Source organism: Lupinus angustifolius, chromosome LG20 (assembly GCF_001865875.1).
Source record: "Lupinus angustifolius cultivar Tanjil chromosome LG20, LupAngTanjil_v1.0, whole genome shotgun sequence".
Lineage (NCBI taxonomy): Eukaryota > Viridiplantae > Streptophyta > Magnoliopsida > Fabales > Fabaceae > Lupinus > Lupinus angustifolius.
The window spans coordinates 144,778-163,230 of NC_032028.1; the positions used below are offsets into that span (position 1 = coordinate 144,778).

At 33.6% G+C, this 18,453-nt stretch overlaps 4 protein-coding genes across 7 annotated transcripts; 3 read left to right on the forward strand and 1 right to left on the reverse strand.

Moving 5' to 3' along the window:
• On the forward strand, window positions 1,157-4,874 carry LOC109335629 (ATP sulfurylase 1, chloroplastic-like). 2 transcript variants are annotated; one of them, XM_019571784.1, is made up of 6 exons: window positions 1,157-1,799; window positions 3,160-3,565; window positions 3,829-4,089; window positions 4,179-4,265; window positions 4,438-4,600; window positions 4,635-4,874. In XM_019571784.1, exons 1-5 carry the CDS (start codon window positions 1,291-1,293, stop codon window positions 4,573-4,575), a joined length of 1,401 nt encoding a protein of 466 aa, XP_019427329.1. In that variant the 5' UTR covers window positions 1,157-1,290; the 3' UTR covers window positions 4,576-4,600; window positions 4,635-4,874. The 2 variants fall into 2 exon arrangements, with proteins under 2 accessions (XP_019427329.1, XP_019427328.1); XM_019571783.1 differs by having other exon boundaries at window positions 1,158-1,799; window positions 4,438-4,874.
• Window positions 5,658-7,511, reverse strand: LOC109335005 (cysteine and histidine-rich domain-containing protein RAR1). 2 transcript variants are annotated; one of them, XM_019571029.1, is made up of 7 exons: window positions 7,371-7,511; window positions 7,256-7,258; window positions 7,086-7,168; window positions 6,479-6,630; window positions 6,155-6,381; window positions 5,907-6,042; window positions 5,658-5,871 (listed from the first exon to the last, which is right to left on the reverse strand). In XM_019571029.1, exons 1-6 carry the CDS (start codon window positions 7,470-7,472, stop codon window positions 5,947-5,949), a joined length of 663 nt encoding a protein of 220 aa, XP_019426574.1. In that variant the 5' UTR covers window positions 7,473-7,511; the 3' UTR covers window positions 5,658-5,871; window positions 5,907-5,946. The 2 variants fall into 2 exon arrangements, with proteins under 2 accessions (XP_019426574.1, XP_019426573.1); XM_019571028.1 differs by having other exon boundaries at window positions 5,658-6,042.
• LOC109336743 (xyloglucan galactosyltransferase XLT2) lies at window positions 10,050-11,810 on the forward strand. The gene has a single exon (XM_019573535.1). It carries the CDS (start codon window positions 10,131-10,133, stop codon window positions 11,550-11,552), a length of 1,422 nt encoding a protein of 473 aa, XP_019429080.1. The 5' UTR covers window positions 10,050-10,130; the 3' UTR covers window positions 11,553-11,810.
• LOC109335767 (cytochrome P450 704C1-like) lies at window positions 16,252-18,415 on the forward strand. Of its 2 annotated transcripts, XM_019571939.1 has the most exons (6): window positions 16,252-16,571; window positions 16,654-16,869; window positions 17,063-17,335; window positions 17,412-17,732; window positions 17,832-18,035; window positions 18,197-18,415. In XM_019571939.1, exons 1-6 carry the CDS (start codon window positions 16,275-16,277, stop codon window positions 18,380-18,382), a joined length of 1,497 nt encoding a protein of 498 aa, XP_019427484.1. In that variant the 5' UTR covers window positions 16,252-16,274; the 3' UTR covers window positions 18,383-18,415. The 2 variants fall into 2 exon arrangements, 1 of the variants encoding a protein (XP_019427484.1); XR_002106249.1 differs by lacking the exons at window positions 16,654-16,869; window positions 17,063-17,335; window positions 17,832-18,035; window positions 18,197-18,415 and having other exon boundaries at window positions 16,503-16,571; window positions 17,506-17,585.

Sequence of the window (18,453 nt, forward strand, 5' to 3'; positions counted from 1 at the left end):
TCATAATGCATTCATTCTTAATCCGATCTTGTCTAGTATGTCCACTCATCCAATGCAACATTCTCATTTCTACTACATTTAGTTTATTCTCTTGTCTAGTATGTCCACTCATCCAACAGTCTCCTTTATGCCTTTTGCTAAACTTACATTCAATATACTTTGTCTTACTTTGATTTATACAAAAGTCATGTGATTCTAAAGCTTATCTCCACATTTCTAGTTTCTCATTTAATTCCTCTTTTGATTCACTTAGGTAATAAAAATTAGTAATTAAATAACATGATTCACTCTAGACCTCAAACTCCATCTTGCATTAGCTTTACTTTTCGAAATAATCTTCAGATTTATATCAAGCTCAAGCTTGATACCAAGGTCAACGAGGTTCAGCCACCACCGCAAGCAAGGAGCCACAAAACATACAAATCAAGATATATTCTTCATTTTTACAAACAATATTTTACAAAATTAGCTTGCACTCAACTTGTGAAAACTGAAAACTATAACTTTTCTAGTCTGTAGGCACCTTATCCAACTCAATTTCTTCAACTATATTAGTTCTCAAACTATCTCTAAAATAAATAATATAGTATTTATCTACTTTCAAAACTAATTTCGCATATTAGTAAAATTACTTACAATATGATTAATTTATTTACTTATTTATAATAAAAATAATAATATGTACTTTAAAATGATATAATTGATAAATTTTGTAAACATAAAATTGTTCAATAATTTATTAAGATGATAGATGTACTTACTCAAAGAGCAAGTTTTTTAAACATACTCTTCATCCTAACCTTCAATTTTAGAGAAATTTAATAGTTTAAATTAGTAAGTAGATGTAAACCATTACAAACTCATTCCAAACATTATAAAACCCCTTTACAGAAACATTAAAGATGAAATTACCAAATATCCTCATTAGAATATTTATATATATTATATATTTTTGCTATAAAGATTTATATATTATTTATTTTTAAAGATTTAGATGTAGTATATAATTGATGGTTTTGCTATAAATTGGTAAAGAATACTAGTGCCAGAATTGGAAGGAAAAAAAGTGTCCAGGTTCATCCCCTACACCAATCCCTGTCAATTTGAGTCCTTCATATAGAAAATGCAAACCATAAATCTCATCACATTCTGTGCAAACACAACCACTTCTCTCCTTCTCTTGTGTTTTTTCAATTCAAGTTCAATATTTTGAATTACCCTTTTGCCCCTCCACTAACCCTTTATTTATTTATAAAAAGAAGCATCACTTCCAAATAGCCCTTACCTTCAATGGCGTCCATGGCTACATCTATTTTCTTGAGAACCTCTTCTCACTCTCACTCTCTCACCAAAACCTTCGATACCCATTTCGCCCCTTCCTCCAAAGTCACCTTCTTTGGTGGTGCCAAGACGAGACACCACCCGGGGCTCCGAGTTTCAAGCGGCTTGATCGAACCCGATGGAGGAAAATTGGTGGAGCTTCTGGTGAATGATTCAGAGAGAGATTTTAAGAAAGGTGAAGCCTTTTCCATCCCAAGGATCAAACTTTCTCGGATTGATTTGGAATGGGTTCATGTCCTGAGTGAAGGATGGGCCAGTCCACTCAATGGGTTCATGAGAGAATCTGAGTTCCTCCAAACGCTTCATTTCAACTCCATCAGACTCAATGATGGATCGCTAGTCAATATGTCACTGCCAATTGTCTTGGCTATTGATGATTCGCAAAAGCATCGGATCGGTGATTCTAAAAAAGTTTCTCTTTTTGATTCTCTGGGAAATCCTGTTGCTATTCTCAATAAGTGAGTCCCCTCTTTCCTATGCTTTCTTTTTTGTTCAAATCTTTGAGATAAGGGGAGGGTTTAAGTGGGAGGGTACATATTCTGAGATTGGATTAAGTCATTTTCAACCGTGTTGTTGCATCCCTCTTCAATTCTTTTTCATTTTGTGTTTTAACTCTATGGTTGGATAGTCAACCACTCATACAATACTATAATAGAGGAAGAAATTTAGATAGCTTCCATTGTCAACCACTTATTTATGTTAATCCACCCAAAGGAACAGGTTTGAATATGCTTCAACACTTTTATCAATCTAAGCCATATCTCCTGCTTCTTCTTTGATGATCATATTGTTATTTTTTAAATTATTAGGGTAGTTTCTGTATTCTAATTATGGCGTATTATGTTATGTTTTCATCCTCGTGATTTTAATTGGAAGTTCTAAGATAATAACTTAAAAAGTTTGAGAAGAGAATATTATGGGTAAATAGTATGCCACAGAACATGGATAAGTGGATATAGCAAATAAATCTCCAAATTTGACCATTTTTGTTAGACTAAAAGGCATGTTGGTACATATACCAGGCAAATGAGGTTGTCATATACATATTGACGTGTACAAGGACATTCTTGGCCAAACAATGATTGTGTCAACATTGTACAAACATTGACTTTTAGATAAGATGTATTGACCAAGACATAGACCTCTTCTTCCTTGTTCAACAAGAGTCTGACAAGTAGGAGAATGTGTCGATAACATAATCATGCTCTGAATTATTGTTTTGTTCTGTAACCTGTTTTTTATATTTTTTTATATTCATTGAAATATTTTTGTATTTCCAATTGTCAGAATTCTATTAAGTTCACTGTTTTGTTTAAGACTCGAGATGTATTCAGGTTTTGCTCTGCCTTGCTAGTTATGTACATCCTTATACTTCATACGTCATATTCTTTATGCTTGGTGTATTGATCATTTTACTTATTTTAAATCCATTTTGACACACTTATCTTCATGTATTAGTCCTGTTAGTTAATTTCTGGGAGTTTGTTGCAGGAAAAATCATTCCATTGTTGTCCTTTGTGAATTCACATGGTCTTATAAATACTATATCTGGACTGCATAACCCCTGTGACCTTTTTATCATGAACAGCTCATGCTAAAGATTTAGAAATAAAATAATTAGTATCCGTTCCTACTTCCTATCAATTAAAGGAGATAACATGCAGTTTGTAGTTGTTTTAGTTGAACACTTTTACTTTTATGCTTGTAGTTTATATGATGGTGGCGTATATGGATGACTCCTGATTTATAATATAGTCATTCTTTTAAAAAAATCTCCTTTCTTCCACATTGCTTATATTGTTCTTTTGGTTATTTCAGTATTGAAATATATAAGCACCCTAAAGAAGAAAGGATAGCCCGTACTTGGGGAACCACTGCTCCCGGCCTGCCCTATGTTGAAGAAGCTATAAGTAAAGCTGGAAATTGGCTTATTGGGGGTGACCTAGAGGTTATAGAACCAATCAAGTATCATGACGGCCTTGATCATTTTCGTCTATCCCCTGCAGAACTTCGTGATGAGTTCAAAAAGCGCAATGCTGATGCTGTTTTCGCCTTCCAACTTCGGAATCCTGTCCACAATGGCCATGCTTTGCTAATGACTGATACCCGTAAGCGGCTTCTTGATATGGGTTATAAGAATCCTGTCCTCTTGCTTCATCCACTTGGAGGTTATACCAAAGCAGATGATGTCCCACTTGATTGGCGAATGAAACAACATGAGAAGGTAGTTGTCCTAAATTGAATACGTTCACAGGCTGATATGACTACTGAGCCTAATTGTTGAAGCTATGCAGCTTCTTTCATGTATTCCTGTTTGAGTGTATTCCTTCAATTATTGTGTTGGTTCCCTACATTCTTGAATATCCCACTATCATTTTATATGATGCCTACTCCTTCTAACTTCCATTTTTTTCATTAAGAAAATCCCTTCTAAATTGATTTTATGAACTTGAAAAATCACTCAATTCAATGTTGATCTTTTGTTAGGTGCTTGAAGATGGTGTTCTTGATCCTGAGACAACTGTGGTGTCTATCTTCCCTTCTCCCATGCACTATGCTGGACCGACTGAGGTACAGTGGCATGCAAAGGCTAGGATTAATGCGGGGGCCAACTTCTACATTGTTGGTCGGGACCCTGCCGGCATGAGTCATCCAGTTGAGAAAAGAGATCTTTATGATGCTGACCATGGGAAGAAAGTACTGAGCATGGCACCCGGACTAGAGCGTCTAAACATTCTTCCTTTCAGGGTAATTGAAGAATCCACCTTCTTTCTACTACAATGTGGTTCACTTGGCTTTCTTTTATATATGTGGCCATTAATTTCATTCATTTTCAGGTTGCTGCATATGACAAGGTTCAGGGTAAAATGGCATTCTTTGACCCCTCAAGGCCTCAAGACTTCCTCTTCATATCAGGCACCAAGGTATGTCTGTTCTTTGAATGCGCTCAGTGACTCTAATAAGTACTTAAAAACAAAGAACTTCAGCCCCCATTGTAGCTGTAACAAGATAGTGTAGATTTTATCGTTTATGATAACAGTGTCTACGATGATATTTGACGTTCTGTATCTAAACAAAGGGTACTTGATTTGACAGATGCGCACGCTTGCAAGGAACAAAGAAAGTCCTCCAGATGGATTTATGTGCCCAGGTGGATGGAAGGTGCTGGTTGACTACTATGATAGCTTAGTAGTCTCAACCAACGGCAAAGTGCCAGAAGCTGTCCCAGCTTAGTGTTGTATTTTAATGTATACCTGTTTGGGAGAAACCTTAACTTATTTATTCTCCTCTGGTGTGATGATATAGATTCCACAAAACATCATCTTCTGGCTTAATAAACTTAAGGGAGGCAATTGGTACAGAAAAGACATAAATTTGTTTCCCTTTGTAAGTAATGGCATTTAGTGTTGCCTATTGCAATGACAGTGCAATTGTGCATGCTACTCCTTTGTATTATAGTGTGTTTGTGCTAAGGATTTGGTTTGTGAGTTTACATTGGTTGCACTTTATATCACTATTGAGTTTGGCATGAAGTCCTATTAATCGTTTTCTGATGAAGATTTAGGCTTTGTATGATTCATTAGTTAGTATATCCTGCAATTATACTACCAATGGTCTCAGCCGAAAACACTTTTTTCATCTGTACTTGGGAGTATTTCAGAACATTTTGGGTCGCATCCATGATGTGTCCAAGCGGTATAAGGTACACCAACCATAAACCAATTCTCAATGGACAACTCATTTATCTAACTTTTCGTTATTAAAATACAACTTAGTTATGAAAATACAACCATAACAAAAAAAAATAATATAGATATCTAAGTATTTCTTAATTAATTCGCTTATGACTCCCTCTTCCTTTATGAATTGGGCTTGCCTCCATTCGATCTACTCTTCTAATTCTCTTGTATAATTGACCCAAAATACCTAAATCTCTTGATCTTGAAGAGCTGATTATGATGAGTAGGAAGAAGGATATACACCAAGCTATTTATAATTAACTAAAACTTCAGCGTGAAAGTACACTACGTTATCTTCACATTTAGCATTATTACACGAACCCCTTTTTTCAAAAGGATGCAAAGCACATACCCTATGAGGAAAAAATGACTAGTATAGTTTTTCACTACTGCATTCCTCCGGTCTCTCTATTATTATTATTATTATTTATTTCTAAATATCATTTGGTTTCAACCATTCCCATGAACCAGTGAAAAAACCTACACTTGAGGTGAAGTCATGTGAATAAAAAATACTTGTATATACTCTATAAGTAATACTTGTATATGATAATAAAAGTAGAGGCACAAAAACCATATTCCGAAATCTTAAAGGATTAGACAGATCCAAACTGGTCATTCAGGAAAATATCCTGCTATTCAAGGAACACATGACAACACAGCCATATTCCTACATCTTCCAGGATTAGACTATTACAGTAATCATTCTCATGGAGTGGATTCTTATGAACTCAACCAAGTTAACTATAGAGGTTGACTAAGTGAGAGGGGGTGGGGGTGATTTTGTTCTAATTAATTACTCTCCTTTTCAATTACAGCAACAGTGACTGCAACAAAACAACTCATCCTTTGATGTCTCCATAGATCAAGACCCTGGATCAGCATTATGCCATCCCTTTGCACATGGAGGAATAGTTATGAACTCATCAAATTCCTTTACATGAATGTCACAGCACTTCCACTGCAAAACAATGTCACAAAAGAAAATTATATGTTGCTCTCAGAACCATACCACCACCACTACGAGCAATATCTTTGAGAAGAATAAGAAAAGGCTAATATTGAATACCAACCCCTTTCATCCGGTCATGAAAGACTGCAGGGCCAGGATGGTAGCTGCATGCAGTGTCATGATTATCCTTTTCCTTGAAAGTTAGGCCGCATCCTTGATTTCTGCATATTTGAGGCTCATTTATATCAACTATCTTCTTTGGAGGTTTAGGAGCCACAACATTTTTGGTTTCAGAAGTGGCATCTCCAGCAACATTTACAGGTTTTTCTACCAATTTGCCTTGTGAGCCTAAAAATAGGAAGGAACAATATTCAGATTAGGAAGCATGATACAGGATTTCATATAAAAAAGAGGAGTTGAGATAGCACCAACAGCAGACAAATACCATGATCTGAGCAGAAGAAACCCTGCCGACACCTAGAACAATAATCCTTTGATGATGCATTGGTTGAAGAAGCTGGAGCTGGAGCAGGCACAGTATTCTTCTTAACGGGTGCAATTACTTGCTTCTCTGATGTATGTTTCCCTGTCTTACATCTAAATTTATAAAAACAAACTTAATCAACGAATTCAGGAAATACTTAAATGAAGAGGGGGGAAAGACAGCCATAATTTTTATTTGAAGCAAGCAAAATAAACAGCTTCATCACTAACATCATGATTATGGATATTCTAGAATATTGCAGAATGTAATTTTAGGAACAAGAAAAATCAATTGTAAGAGAAAACCATGATTGTGGTATAATTTGAGATTGCACTAGAATTATTGGTAGGTGAACCTTTCTGGTAATTTCCATTCTACTAATGATTTTGAGTAGTTATGAATATGTTACTGTAATGGTTTCTCCAATAGAGAAAGTTGAGTGTATGAGGTAACAGTAGGGTTTGGTGAAATAAAGCAGCAAAGTTGTCTAGAATTAGTGGTTGAGTAGTTGAGTTGAGACTATTCTAAAAATGGAAAAGAGAAAAAAAGGATAGAGCAGAAGTGTAACCCTGGAATTTGTAAAAACAAGCTAAAATCGTGACTTCTTTTCTTGCAACAACTCCATTCTTTCGTCCCATCATGGAATATAGGCTGGAAATGAAAGTGGAACATAGTTAATTGGAAGAGTGAATAAATAAATAAATAAATAAATAAATAAATAAATAGAAATGGACTTACTCCCTGGAGAAAGGAAGATGAGGCGGCGGCATTAGATGGAAGTGGAAATAGAAAAAGTGGTTAGGTCATAAAAAAGGAGAAGTGAGAAAAGAGAAAAGAGAAAGGAAATCATTACGGAAGGATGATATTGACAGGAAGCATCGGGATTATCGTGTTCGGAGAAGACAGCATCGCACCCAATCCTCTGGCATCGAACTTTAACACCTCTTTCCTCCATTCCAACCTCACTACTTCTTCAACTCTTCAATCATCATCAATACATATATGATATATACACTCATTCTCAAACGCCTTGGGCTTTCATCTTCATGGCCCATATTATCATTTTATCATTCAATATTGTAAGTCATACCAACCCTCCTTAATCAAAAATAAATATATACCTTTAATTTCCCACTTCCATGTCCCCATTGCGTAGATTCAAGTTATGGTATGATATCATGTTTAATTTCCAACATATTTTAGGTTTATTCGTGGGTGTGCCTGGTGGCTTTATGATGGTCATTTCTTTTTCTCTTAATTTGACTTGTGTCCATTTATTATTGAGCTCAATACGAGGTGGCCAATTGAATTGACTTAATTAAAATTTCGACATAAGAAGGGTATGTGTTTATGTTTTTATGTATTATTTGTAAATGAGTTTTGGTGTGAAAAGCAAAAAATAAAATAAGTGTTGTGATGTTTGTCGGTGAGGATGTGGATGCGTTCAAGAAGATGTGTCACATGCATATGAATAGCTCCAAGTTCTCTCTCTCTCATTCCTGGACTCTTCCTCTCTCACTCCTTATTCATCTCTATTATGAAGGAATATATTTGTTCTCATATGTGTTATATATTTTTAATTGTTTGAAAATATATATTTAAATTAAAAATTTAATAATTAATTATTATTTGATAATCACCAAAATGCAAATGATCACTCCACCCTTAACTTGTTTATTGTCCATAAATATATAAGAATGAAAGGCAAAGATAAAACCCAATGATGCTACTCCCAGATTTGAAAGTAAAATATAAAATAGCTATTGAAAGAAAATAAATCATGCCTTTCTCTGCTCTAACATTAATTACCAATTTGCTCAGACACCCTTAAACGTGGGTTTGGATTATTTGTTGATCATTTGCAAATAAGCATGTAACTTCATCTTTTAACATCTACCATTCAGAGTCGGTGGCTACAAATACAATTATAGTTGGACCACATTTTCTCCCGTTTAAATAAAAACAAATAACACTAATAAGAAGAAAGGAGAAGGGGTGGGAGATACAATAATTAACAATAACATATGATGATTGATGTGAGTGGTGGGGCAACAACGTGGTCCATCACCGGAGGGTTCGCACCGTTTGGTGGCCATGTCATCGCTGTATCTATCAATACAGCTTCATGCCCACTATTTTATAACTATTCATTATTATTATTATTACACAATGCCACTTCATCACATTAATTAACGCTGGTCAACACTCAATACACTAATAATATATATATTAATCTTTTCATTTTTTAATATTATTTTAACTATTATAAATTTAATACATATTTATATATATATTTTAACTATTTCTTTATTCATTACTTTTTCCACCTCATTTTATTTTTATTTCAATTTCAGTTTCATTGTAAATTTATTAATTTTCTATACCATTAAATCAAAAGTTAACTTTGCTGCTACACATGTCGGTTCCTTCCCTTTTAACTACTGTGTTTTTTTTCGGATTGTTAACGTGATCACATGCGATGTATGTGGCCCTGATTTTCTGATTTTATTCTTCCTTTCTCATTCTAATCTAAACATTATTACAAAAAAGAAATTTGGTTAAATTAATTCCAAATTTTCAATCTTATTTTGTCTACCTCTTCTTTCTATATTCAATTTATTTGTTGTTTACCACATACAATCTTTAACTTGTTTGCTATTAGTAAAAGCTATCGTAAATTAATTACTCTTTTCAATCTCATCGCAAACATGTATTCTTTATAGTTTATACTGCAATCAACTCTAAGATTTTCAAAGATATGTAAAAAAATGTGGAAATAACATTTTTTTCGCAGACTAGCTCCAAAAAATTGATATACAGGATTCAAACTTGTAGTTTTGATCTTACTCTCAAATCACATGCTTATTTGCCCCTTTGAGGTGATTCAACAAGTAGGTTATAACATATTATAAAAGCTTGGATGTCTAAAAATTCAGAGTTAAAATCATGATTACTCAGTCTTTGAGTTAGGACAATATAATCTTGAATTCTGAACCGAAGTTCTTAGAATAATAATAAATTAAACGAGTTCAATTTTTTTTGGCGTGAGAATCTTGTTGCTGAGTAATTCACAAATAATTGTATACATGTTCATAAACCCCTAGGCTAACCATGACGTGGTGAGGCACCTAGATACAGTTAACTGAGTTTTTGAATACAAAAATAAAATAGAAACCAATATTTAACGTAATTGACTTATTGATTTTTTGTATAATATATTTCAATAGTTTTGGTTTGTAGATTAACATGAATGTATATTTTGGTGTTGTATGATTCCCAAAATGTGTATATTATTTTAGAAGGGGGAACGCATATATGAGAGAGAGATTTAATTAAGCTTGGTGATTGATAATATAATATATGAAAGTGTGAGGAAGAAAGTAAATATGAATGTTATGAATAAGGTGAATTTGTAATAAAAGTAATAAAGAAGAGGCGGTAGTGTGATTGGACACGTGTCCGTAGCGCTTATTTGAGTCTGAAAACTCTGAGCCTCCCTTCGTTCTTAAAATTCATCATCATCATCAGACACACACATACACCCACACTAACTATCCTTCATTCTATCTCTTCACATCTCTCTCTCTTTCTCTCAATTCTATCTATTTCCTTGATGCTTCATTCTCAAACTCTTTCAGATACGAAAATATATTTGATTCCATCCCTTTACAACCCTCGCCTATGGTTTCTGTTCATTCTCCTCACCCTCCAGATCTTCTTCCTTTCAAACCTCCCTTACTTCCTACACCCAGCACCACACACCTACTCCATCCCCACTTCCACTCCTTCATCACTCCTCGCTCCGGCTCCCAATTCCACCAACCAGTGCCCTCACGGACATGTTTTCGTCTATAACCTTCCCCCTTACTTCAACAGACACATCCTTCAGAGCTGTGATGACCTCAACCCTTGGACATCCCGCTGCCAAGCCCTCTCCAACAGGGCCCTGGGGACCACCGCCGCCGCAGCCCTCGCGGGGGTCATTCCAGACGATCTCACTCCGGCGTGGTTCTGGACAGACCAGTTCGTATCGGAGATCATCTTCCACAACCGCATCTTAAACCATAACTGCAGGGTCACAGACCCTCAATCCGCTACGGCCTTCTACATCCCATTCTACGCTGGACTCGCTGTCGGAAAACATCTATGGACTAATTCCTCCACCGCAGAGGATCGCGATCGCCACTGCGACATGATGCTCACGTGGCTCAGCCACCAACCCTTTTATCAAAAATCATACGGTTGGAATCACTTTATCACCATGGGACGCATCACATGGGATTTCCGACGCTCCAACGACCACGATTGGGGTTCTAGCTGCATCTATAAGCCACGGATGCGTAACATCACGCGCCTCCTCATTGAGAAAAACCCCTGGGACTACTTCGATGTCGCTGTTCCCTACCCCACCGGATTCCACCCCGCCTCTGCCTCCGACGTCACCCGCTGGCAGTCCTTCGTCCGAGGTCGCCGCCGAAATGCTTTGTTCTGCTTCGCAGGAGCGCCGCGCAAAGAGTTTAAGAATGATTTCAGGGGAGTTTTGCTCAATCAGTGTCGCGATTCCGGCAATTCCTGCCGCGCTGTGAATTGCTCTGGGAGCCGGTGTGCTAACGGCACGTCGGCGATCCTGGAATCGTTTCTGGACTCGGATTTCTGTTTGCAACCAAGGGGGGACAGCTTCACGCGCCGGTCGATTTTCGATTGCATGATAGCAGGTTCGATCCCAGTTTTTTTCTGGCGGCGAAGCGCATACTTGCAGTATGAATGGTTCTTGCCGGAGAAACCGGGGAGCTACTCTGTTTTCATAGACCGGAATGCGGTTAAGAATGGGACCTCAGTGAAAGCGGTGCTTGAGAGTTACAGCAAGGAAGATGTGATGAAAATGAGGGAGAAAGTGATTGAGTACATTCCAAGATTGGTTTATGCGAAGAATAACAATGGATTAGAGGGTATGAAGGATGCATTCGATGTTGCCATTGATGGAGTCCTCAAAAGGTTTAAGGATCAAGAAGATCCAAGTTTCCACAAGTGGTAACAATGTGGTCAACACTATCATAATTTATTTCATATTAGGATAATATATATTTTTTGACAGATTTTATATGTAGATGTAAAATGATTTGTATCATCATTCTTTTACTATAATGAGTTATATATACACCTACGGATATTCATCCTTGTTGTGTAGTAGTTATTTTGTAGAGAGAATTGAACTCTGTTTCAGGCATGGAGCAACTCCTCAACTATATTTGCAAATAACAAAATAAAATCTCTTGTGATGGTTACTTATATTTTTGTGCTGTGAATTGTGAATTGTGAATTGTGATGCTTACTTAAATAATTGTGGGTCTTTTTCCCTAATAATGAATGGTTGGTTTTAGTAGTGGGACTTTGGCTCTATAGCTCTCCCCGATGAACCATGCTGCTACTACATAGATGCTGTTAATAAGTAGTAATAATAACCAACAAAAGATGAAACTAGAATTTAGTCAATTAGTCAACGACGATTGGTTAAAATTGTAACAGGTGAGATGGTAATTTAGTATTCAATAACCAATTTGACTCTCAAATTGACTCTTATAGTAAGGTCTTGACTTCAAATTTCAGTAATAATAAAGTGGAAATGAGTAAGTATTTACAGGAGCTTTCATAACCAATCTTATTTTCAACGAAGATCAAATAAAGAGAAGTACCTGTTTATTCATTATTACAAAAAAAAAAGTTGATATAATATATGAAAAATTATATATCCTCCTATTAAATTATTCTACTAATTTTCTACGCATACAAAAATAACATAAGTTGATTTTATAATAACATGTATTGTTTTTTAAGTATTATGAGAATTGAGTAGAGATATTATTACTCATAGTATAGTGTAGTTGATGGAAGCCTTTTATGGGAGCACGTGGCCTGACTAAGAAGTACGTGGTTGAGTCTGTGATCACAGAAACAGATGAGCCACCATGTCCATGTTGATGCAAAAATGTACTGTTAGTCTGTTACTAACCTGACCTGGTACTGTTGCTTCAGCTTCAGGGCTTTCTTCTGTTTCATTCAGACATACAATTATTAGATTGCAGGAACCGACATAATCTCACAAACAAATATGCATTATCAAAATTATTATTATTTACTACTATTTCTTTGTTGAGGAAGCAGCAGTGTTTCATTAAATATTATTCAATTTTCGATTTTAGCTTTAAATAATTGTTGCGGTAACAATGTATTCAATTATATGCAGTGGCCTTCTAAATGGAGCATAAGGATGGATCGTTGGAAGAATCTCTACCATATTTATCCCTTGCCAATATCTTAAACAAACTACTGATATGTAACAACAAAGCGCCATTGAATTAACATTGCTCATTTTGTTTAAGCCCTTCATGATTACTAAAAATTAAAAATCATTAAAGATAAAAATTTAAAAATCATAACAACTTTTGAGTATATATTAGTCACTATTTATCATGTTATGGGAGGAACTTAACCTCAATACAAAAATAAAAAATGAAATAAATTGATTGTAGATTAGCACGTTTATTTGTTAAAAGAGAGATAAATCAAAAATATCACTAGATCTTAAAATATTACTAGATGTTAAAACATTCGCAATCAATATCATTTAATCATTTTTAAAACATAACTAGTAGAAATCTAATGTTAATATGTTATTATTAATCGAAAGAATGAGCAATGATATTACAAATAATAAGGAAATCTTTTGATATTCTGTATGAGTTAAAAAATAATAGAGGATAAATTTATTCTATAAAAATAACAATTTTTAATACTAATTAGAATAAATGTAAATAGTTCCCAAATGACTTGTTCGTAGAATTAAGAAATTGAGGTATTAATTATGATTATGCAGTTTCTACTTTAAAATTATGTATTGAAGTTGTTATGAAACATTGAAAAATATTTTAAATACATTAAATTGTATATATTGTAATTCCACATTTAAATAGATCTTAAAACATTATCAATTAATATTATCTAATAACTTGTAGAACTTAAGTAGAAGAAATCTAATCTTATTATTAATAGAAATAATGGACTATTATAACGAAATTAATAAAGAAATCTGTTAATATTATATTTGATTTAAAATGATAAACAATGAATTTATTTTATAAAAATAACAATTTCTAATACTAAGTAGAAGAAAATGAGCTAGTTCTCAAGTGCTTACGTTCCTAGAACTAAGGAATTTGAGGCATTAACAATAATGGTTGAAGTTATAAGGTGATCTCATGGTTTATGTGAAGGAGTTTAAGGAATTGAGTGAATGAGATTGTGGGTTTAAGCCTCACCCATAACAAATTTAAAAATAAGATCATAAAACGAGTTATAAGGTGATTTGATGGTTATGAGTCGAGTGAAGGAGATTGAGAATTTTAGTTTTGCTCACGATAAATATTAACATACTAACAATTGTCTATAAGAAACGATGATTTTGTTTTTACTTTAAAATTATGTTTTAAAGTTGTTATGAAACTTTGAAAAAATATTTTAAAAATAGTAAATGAAATATGTAGTAATTACGCATTAAAACAGATCTTAAAATATTTTTAATTAATATCATTTAATTATTTTTGAAAACTTAAATATCATGAATCTAATCTTATTATTAATAGAAAGAATGAACTATCATATTAAAATTAATAAGGAAATCTATTGATATTCTGTTTGAATTAAAAATGATAAAGAGTGAATTTATTTCATAAAAGTAAATTTTTTAATACTAATTATTGAAATATATCTTAAAAAATTCTCATTTAATTGTTTTTATAAACTTTAATATCAGGAATCCAATCTTATTATTAATAGAATGAACTACTTAGAAAATAGGTTAATATTTAATTTATTTTATTAAAATAATCATTTTTAATACTAATACTAAAATTAAGGAATGGAGAGACATTAATTATGATGATTTAGTTTCAACTTTAAAATTATTATTAAAGTTGTTATGAAACTTTGAATAAATAATTTAAATATAGTAAATGAAATATGTAGTAATTACACACTTAATTAGACCTTAAAACATTTTTAATTAATATCATTTAATCATTTTATGTTATTTGTCATTCTTTGTAGATTATTAAAATATTCTTTTATCAAAAATATATGGATGAAGACATATAATCAAATTAATGATACAATTTTAAAATATTATAATAAACTACTGGTAGTTGTACATGAAAGCCGACACAAAAAATAAAATATAATAACATTGGTGTGTATTAGACTATTAGTTATAGTTATATTATTTATTTTTTCTTTACAATACTGATAACTACGCCATTTCTTATCCAATGATCTACATGTGTCAATTTTGATAACTCAATATATGTCAAGTTCAAAGTATTTATACAAATCTATAAGATCACTAAAAATGAGAAATTTTTATAAACAAGACTTACAACAACTATTGAAATAATTGATCAAATAAATGAATTTATTTTGATTTTAATTCCAATTAAAAATATTTATAATTCAAATCAATTAGTTATTAAGTTGATATAAATATTTTAAACTTAATAATATTAGGTGATGAAAATGAATATAATAATTTTGATTCTATTGATATTTGTAATGATAACAAGGACCAAACATTCATTCCATTAACTCTTAAATTTTTAAAGTCATTTACAATTTTGGTCTCTCCGATCATAAAATCACATTCTTCCATACTATGACATTTTATATATTTAAACATTGAATTTTGAAGGATATATCATTTCAAAATAAGAAATTTTGAAGTTTTTCCTTATACTTAGAGAGACAACGCAAATAGACTGTATATGTTCTTAACCATGCGGCAAAAAATAAGGATTTAATATGTATACACTAACAATGTAAGTGATTTTACACTCTTAGCAAATCATTCACCCTTGACATTTATTAACCATCATTGATTGTCAAACAAAAATAACATAAATCAATAATGAATGATGTACTGACAATGTAAAAATCTTTACAATGTCAATACATAGATTTTAAACTCAAAAAAATAATATATAGTATATAATGTATTAGAAATATAGCGTTATGTGGAAACACAGAATCAGATCAATCGTTATGAGCGTTATGTGGAAACCCCTTAAAGCCAAAAAGAGACAAATCTATCTGTAAGTGATTTTGTTGAAGTTGTGATGCACCATCAAAATACAAAGCCTTGAGAGGTGTTGAGCAAGAATGAGCAAAATACTCATTCTTAATTAACATTGAATAAATGTTATGCAAGGTGTCCAAATGCAGCAATCTTCATTGCTAATCAAAATGCCAATTGCTTGGAGTATTCAATATTAAGCAACTTTTGCAGTGATCCAAAAGGACTTGCAAACAATATTAAGCAACTTTTGCAGTGATCCAAAAAGAGTTGCAAAGAATATTAAGCAACTTTGGCAGTGATACAAAAAGAGTTGCAAACAATATTAAGCAACTTTGGCAGTGATCCAAAAAGAGTTGCAAACAATATTAACCAACTTTGGCAGTGATCCAAAAAGAGTTGCAAACAATATTAACCAACTTTGGCAGTGATCCAAAAAGAGTTGCAAGAGAAGTAAACGTGATTATATCCAAAAAGAGTTGCAAACAATATTAAGCAACTTTGGCAGTGATACAAAAAGAGTTGCAAGAGAAGTAAACGTGATTATATCCACTTTGGCAGTGAGCCATGTTTCCTCACAGTATGGCATTCTATTTATATCCACTATTCTGTTACTTACATTTTCAGTCTTCCCTAGCAATGAAGTTCCTAGACTTTCTCCTTCTCTTTCCAACACTAGTTGCTTTAATTTTAGCTTATTTTATTATCAAAGTTCATGGCAAAATATTTTATGACAATAAAAGAAGATACCACCCTGTTGCTGGCACTGTGTTGCACCAACTGTTCAACTTTCATAGGGTGCTTGATTACATGACCGACCTTACAAGTCAGACAAAAAGTTTTAGGTTGTTGAGCTTCACCAGAAGTGAGGTCTACACTGCAGACCCTCCTAATATTCAGCATATCCTGCTCACAAACTTTGCAAACTATGGCAAGGTATTTTATAATCAAAAGACATGATATAAATTATATATAATCAAAAGACAAGGAGTTTCTTAAAAGACTTCATTCACTGCAGGGATGGTATCAAATTAATGTCTTGACAGATCTTCTTGGAAATGGCATATTCACAGTGGATGGAGAGAAGTGGCGACATCAGAGAAAGGCGGCAAGCTATCAATTCTCAACCAAGCTATTCAGAGACTTGAGCAGTTCAGTGTTCAAATCTAATGCAATAAAACTAGCAGGGATAGTGTCTGAAGCTGCAATATCAAACAATGTCATTGAGCTGCAGGTAAGATGTTATTTAAAGAATCCTTGCAACTTGAGTCGATTTTCATTCACTCCCTTATCTTCTTTTTACTGCTCATAATCCTTAAATATTCTATAAGTTTTGGTGTTAGTCTCTCTACCGTTAGTTAAGTGATAGAGGAATTTCTTTTGAACCTTTGGAATCACAATCTTGGTCTCATCTTGCTTATTGGCAGGATCTGTTCATGAAATCCACTCTAGATTCTGTGTTCAAGGTTGTCCTTGGTGTAGAACTGGACACCATGTGTGGAACCTATGAAGAAGGTACACAATTCTCATATGCTATCAATGAAGCAAGTGCTGCTATCATGTATCGATTTTTCAACTTTCTTTGGAAGATTCAACGGTTGCTGAACATTGGATCAGAAGCAGTGGTTAGGAAAAATCTAAGAATTGTTGATGAATTTGTGTATAAACTAATTAAAAGCAAGATTGAGCAACACAAAAAGGTACAGTATGATGAAAAGAAATATCACTTACTACTACAAATGTTATTTATTAATTGACACCACATAAACTTTACAGGTGATGAAGGGAGACATTTTATCAAGCTTTATAGAATTGGAAGAGACAGATCCAAAGTACCTTAGAGACTTTATATTGAGTTTTATCATTGCAGGGAAAGATACAACATCAATTACTCTATCCTGGTTCTTTTACTTGTTATGCAAGCATCCTCATGTGCAGGAGAAGATTGCACAAGAAATTAGGGAAGCAACAAAAGTATCAGATGGATCAAATATTGATGAACTTGGAGCTAGTATAACTGAAGAAACCATGGAAAAGATGCAGTATCTCCATGCAGCTTTAACTGAAACAATTAGGCTGTACCCTGCAGTGCCAGTGGTAACAAGGCTAAATTAACATGAATTGATATTTATAATTTGTGCATTAGTGTTAGTGAGGAGGCTTGTTATTATAACCAAATTTATGCTGCTATTATAGGAAACCAAGTTTTGTTTTATGGATGACACGTTGCCGGATGGATTTAGTGTGAGGAAAGGTGATATTGTGTCATTCCAACCATATGTGATGGGAAGGATGAAATCCTTATGGGGTGAAGATTGTGAGAAGTTCAGGCCAGAGAGATGGCTTGATAAAAATGGAAATTTCAAGAACGAAAGCCCTTTTAAGTTCACGGCCTTCCAGGTAGGAAACTGCTACTTGCTAGTTGCTACTTCTAATTTATATATAGCCAATATAGCCGGAACTCAAGCATTACGCGGCATTCTTAGATAGTAACAGAAATTTCATATTTCAGTACATTTAGTATTTTATAGAACTTCACTAAATGTGATCTCATCACACAGGCTGGTCCAAGAATGTGCCTAGGCAAGGAATTTGCATACAGACAGATGAAGATATTTTGTGCAATCCTTTTAGGCAGCCACAGCTTCAAACTGGCAGACCAAAACAAATCAGTAAAATACAGAACCGCATTCACTCTACAAATTGATGGTGGCCTTTATGTGTATGCTTCAATTCCCAGAGAATGAAATGATAGTCTTACAAAGATACATCCTTTCCAGATTATATATGACTAACACACCATACCTTATGTTATGGT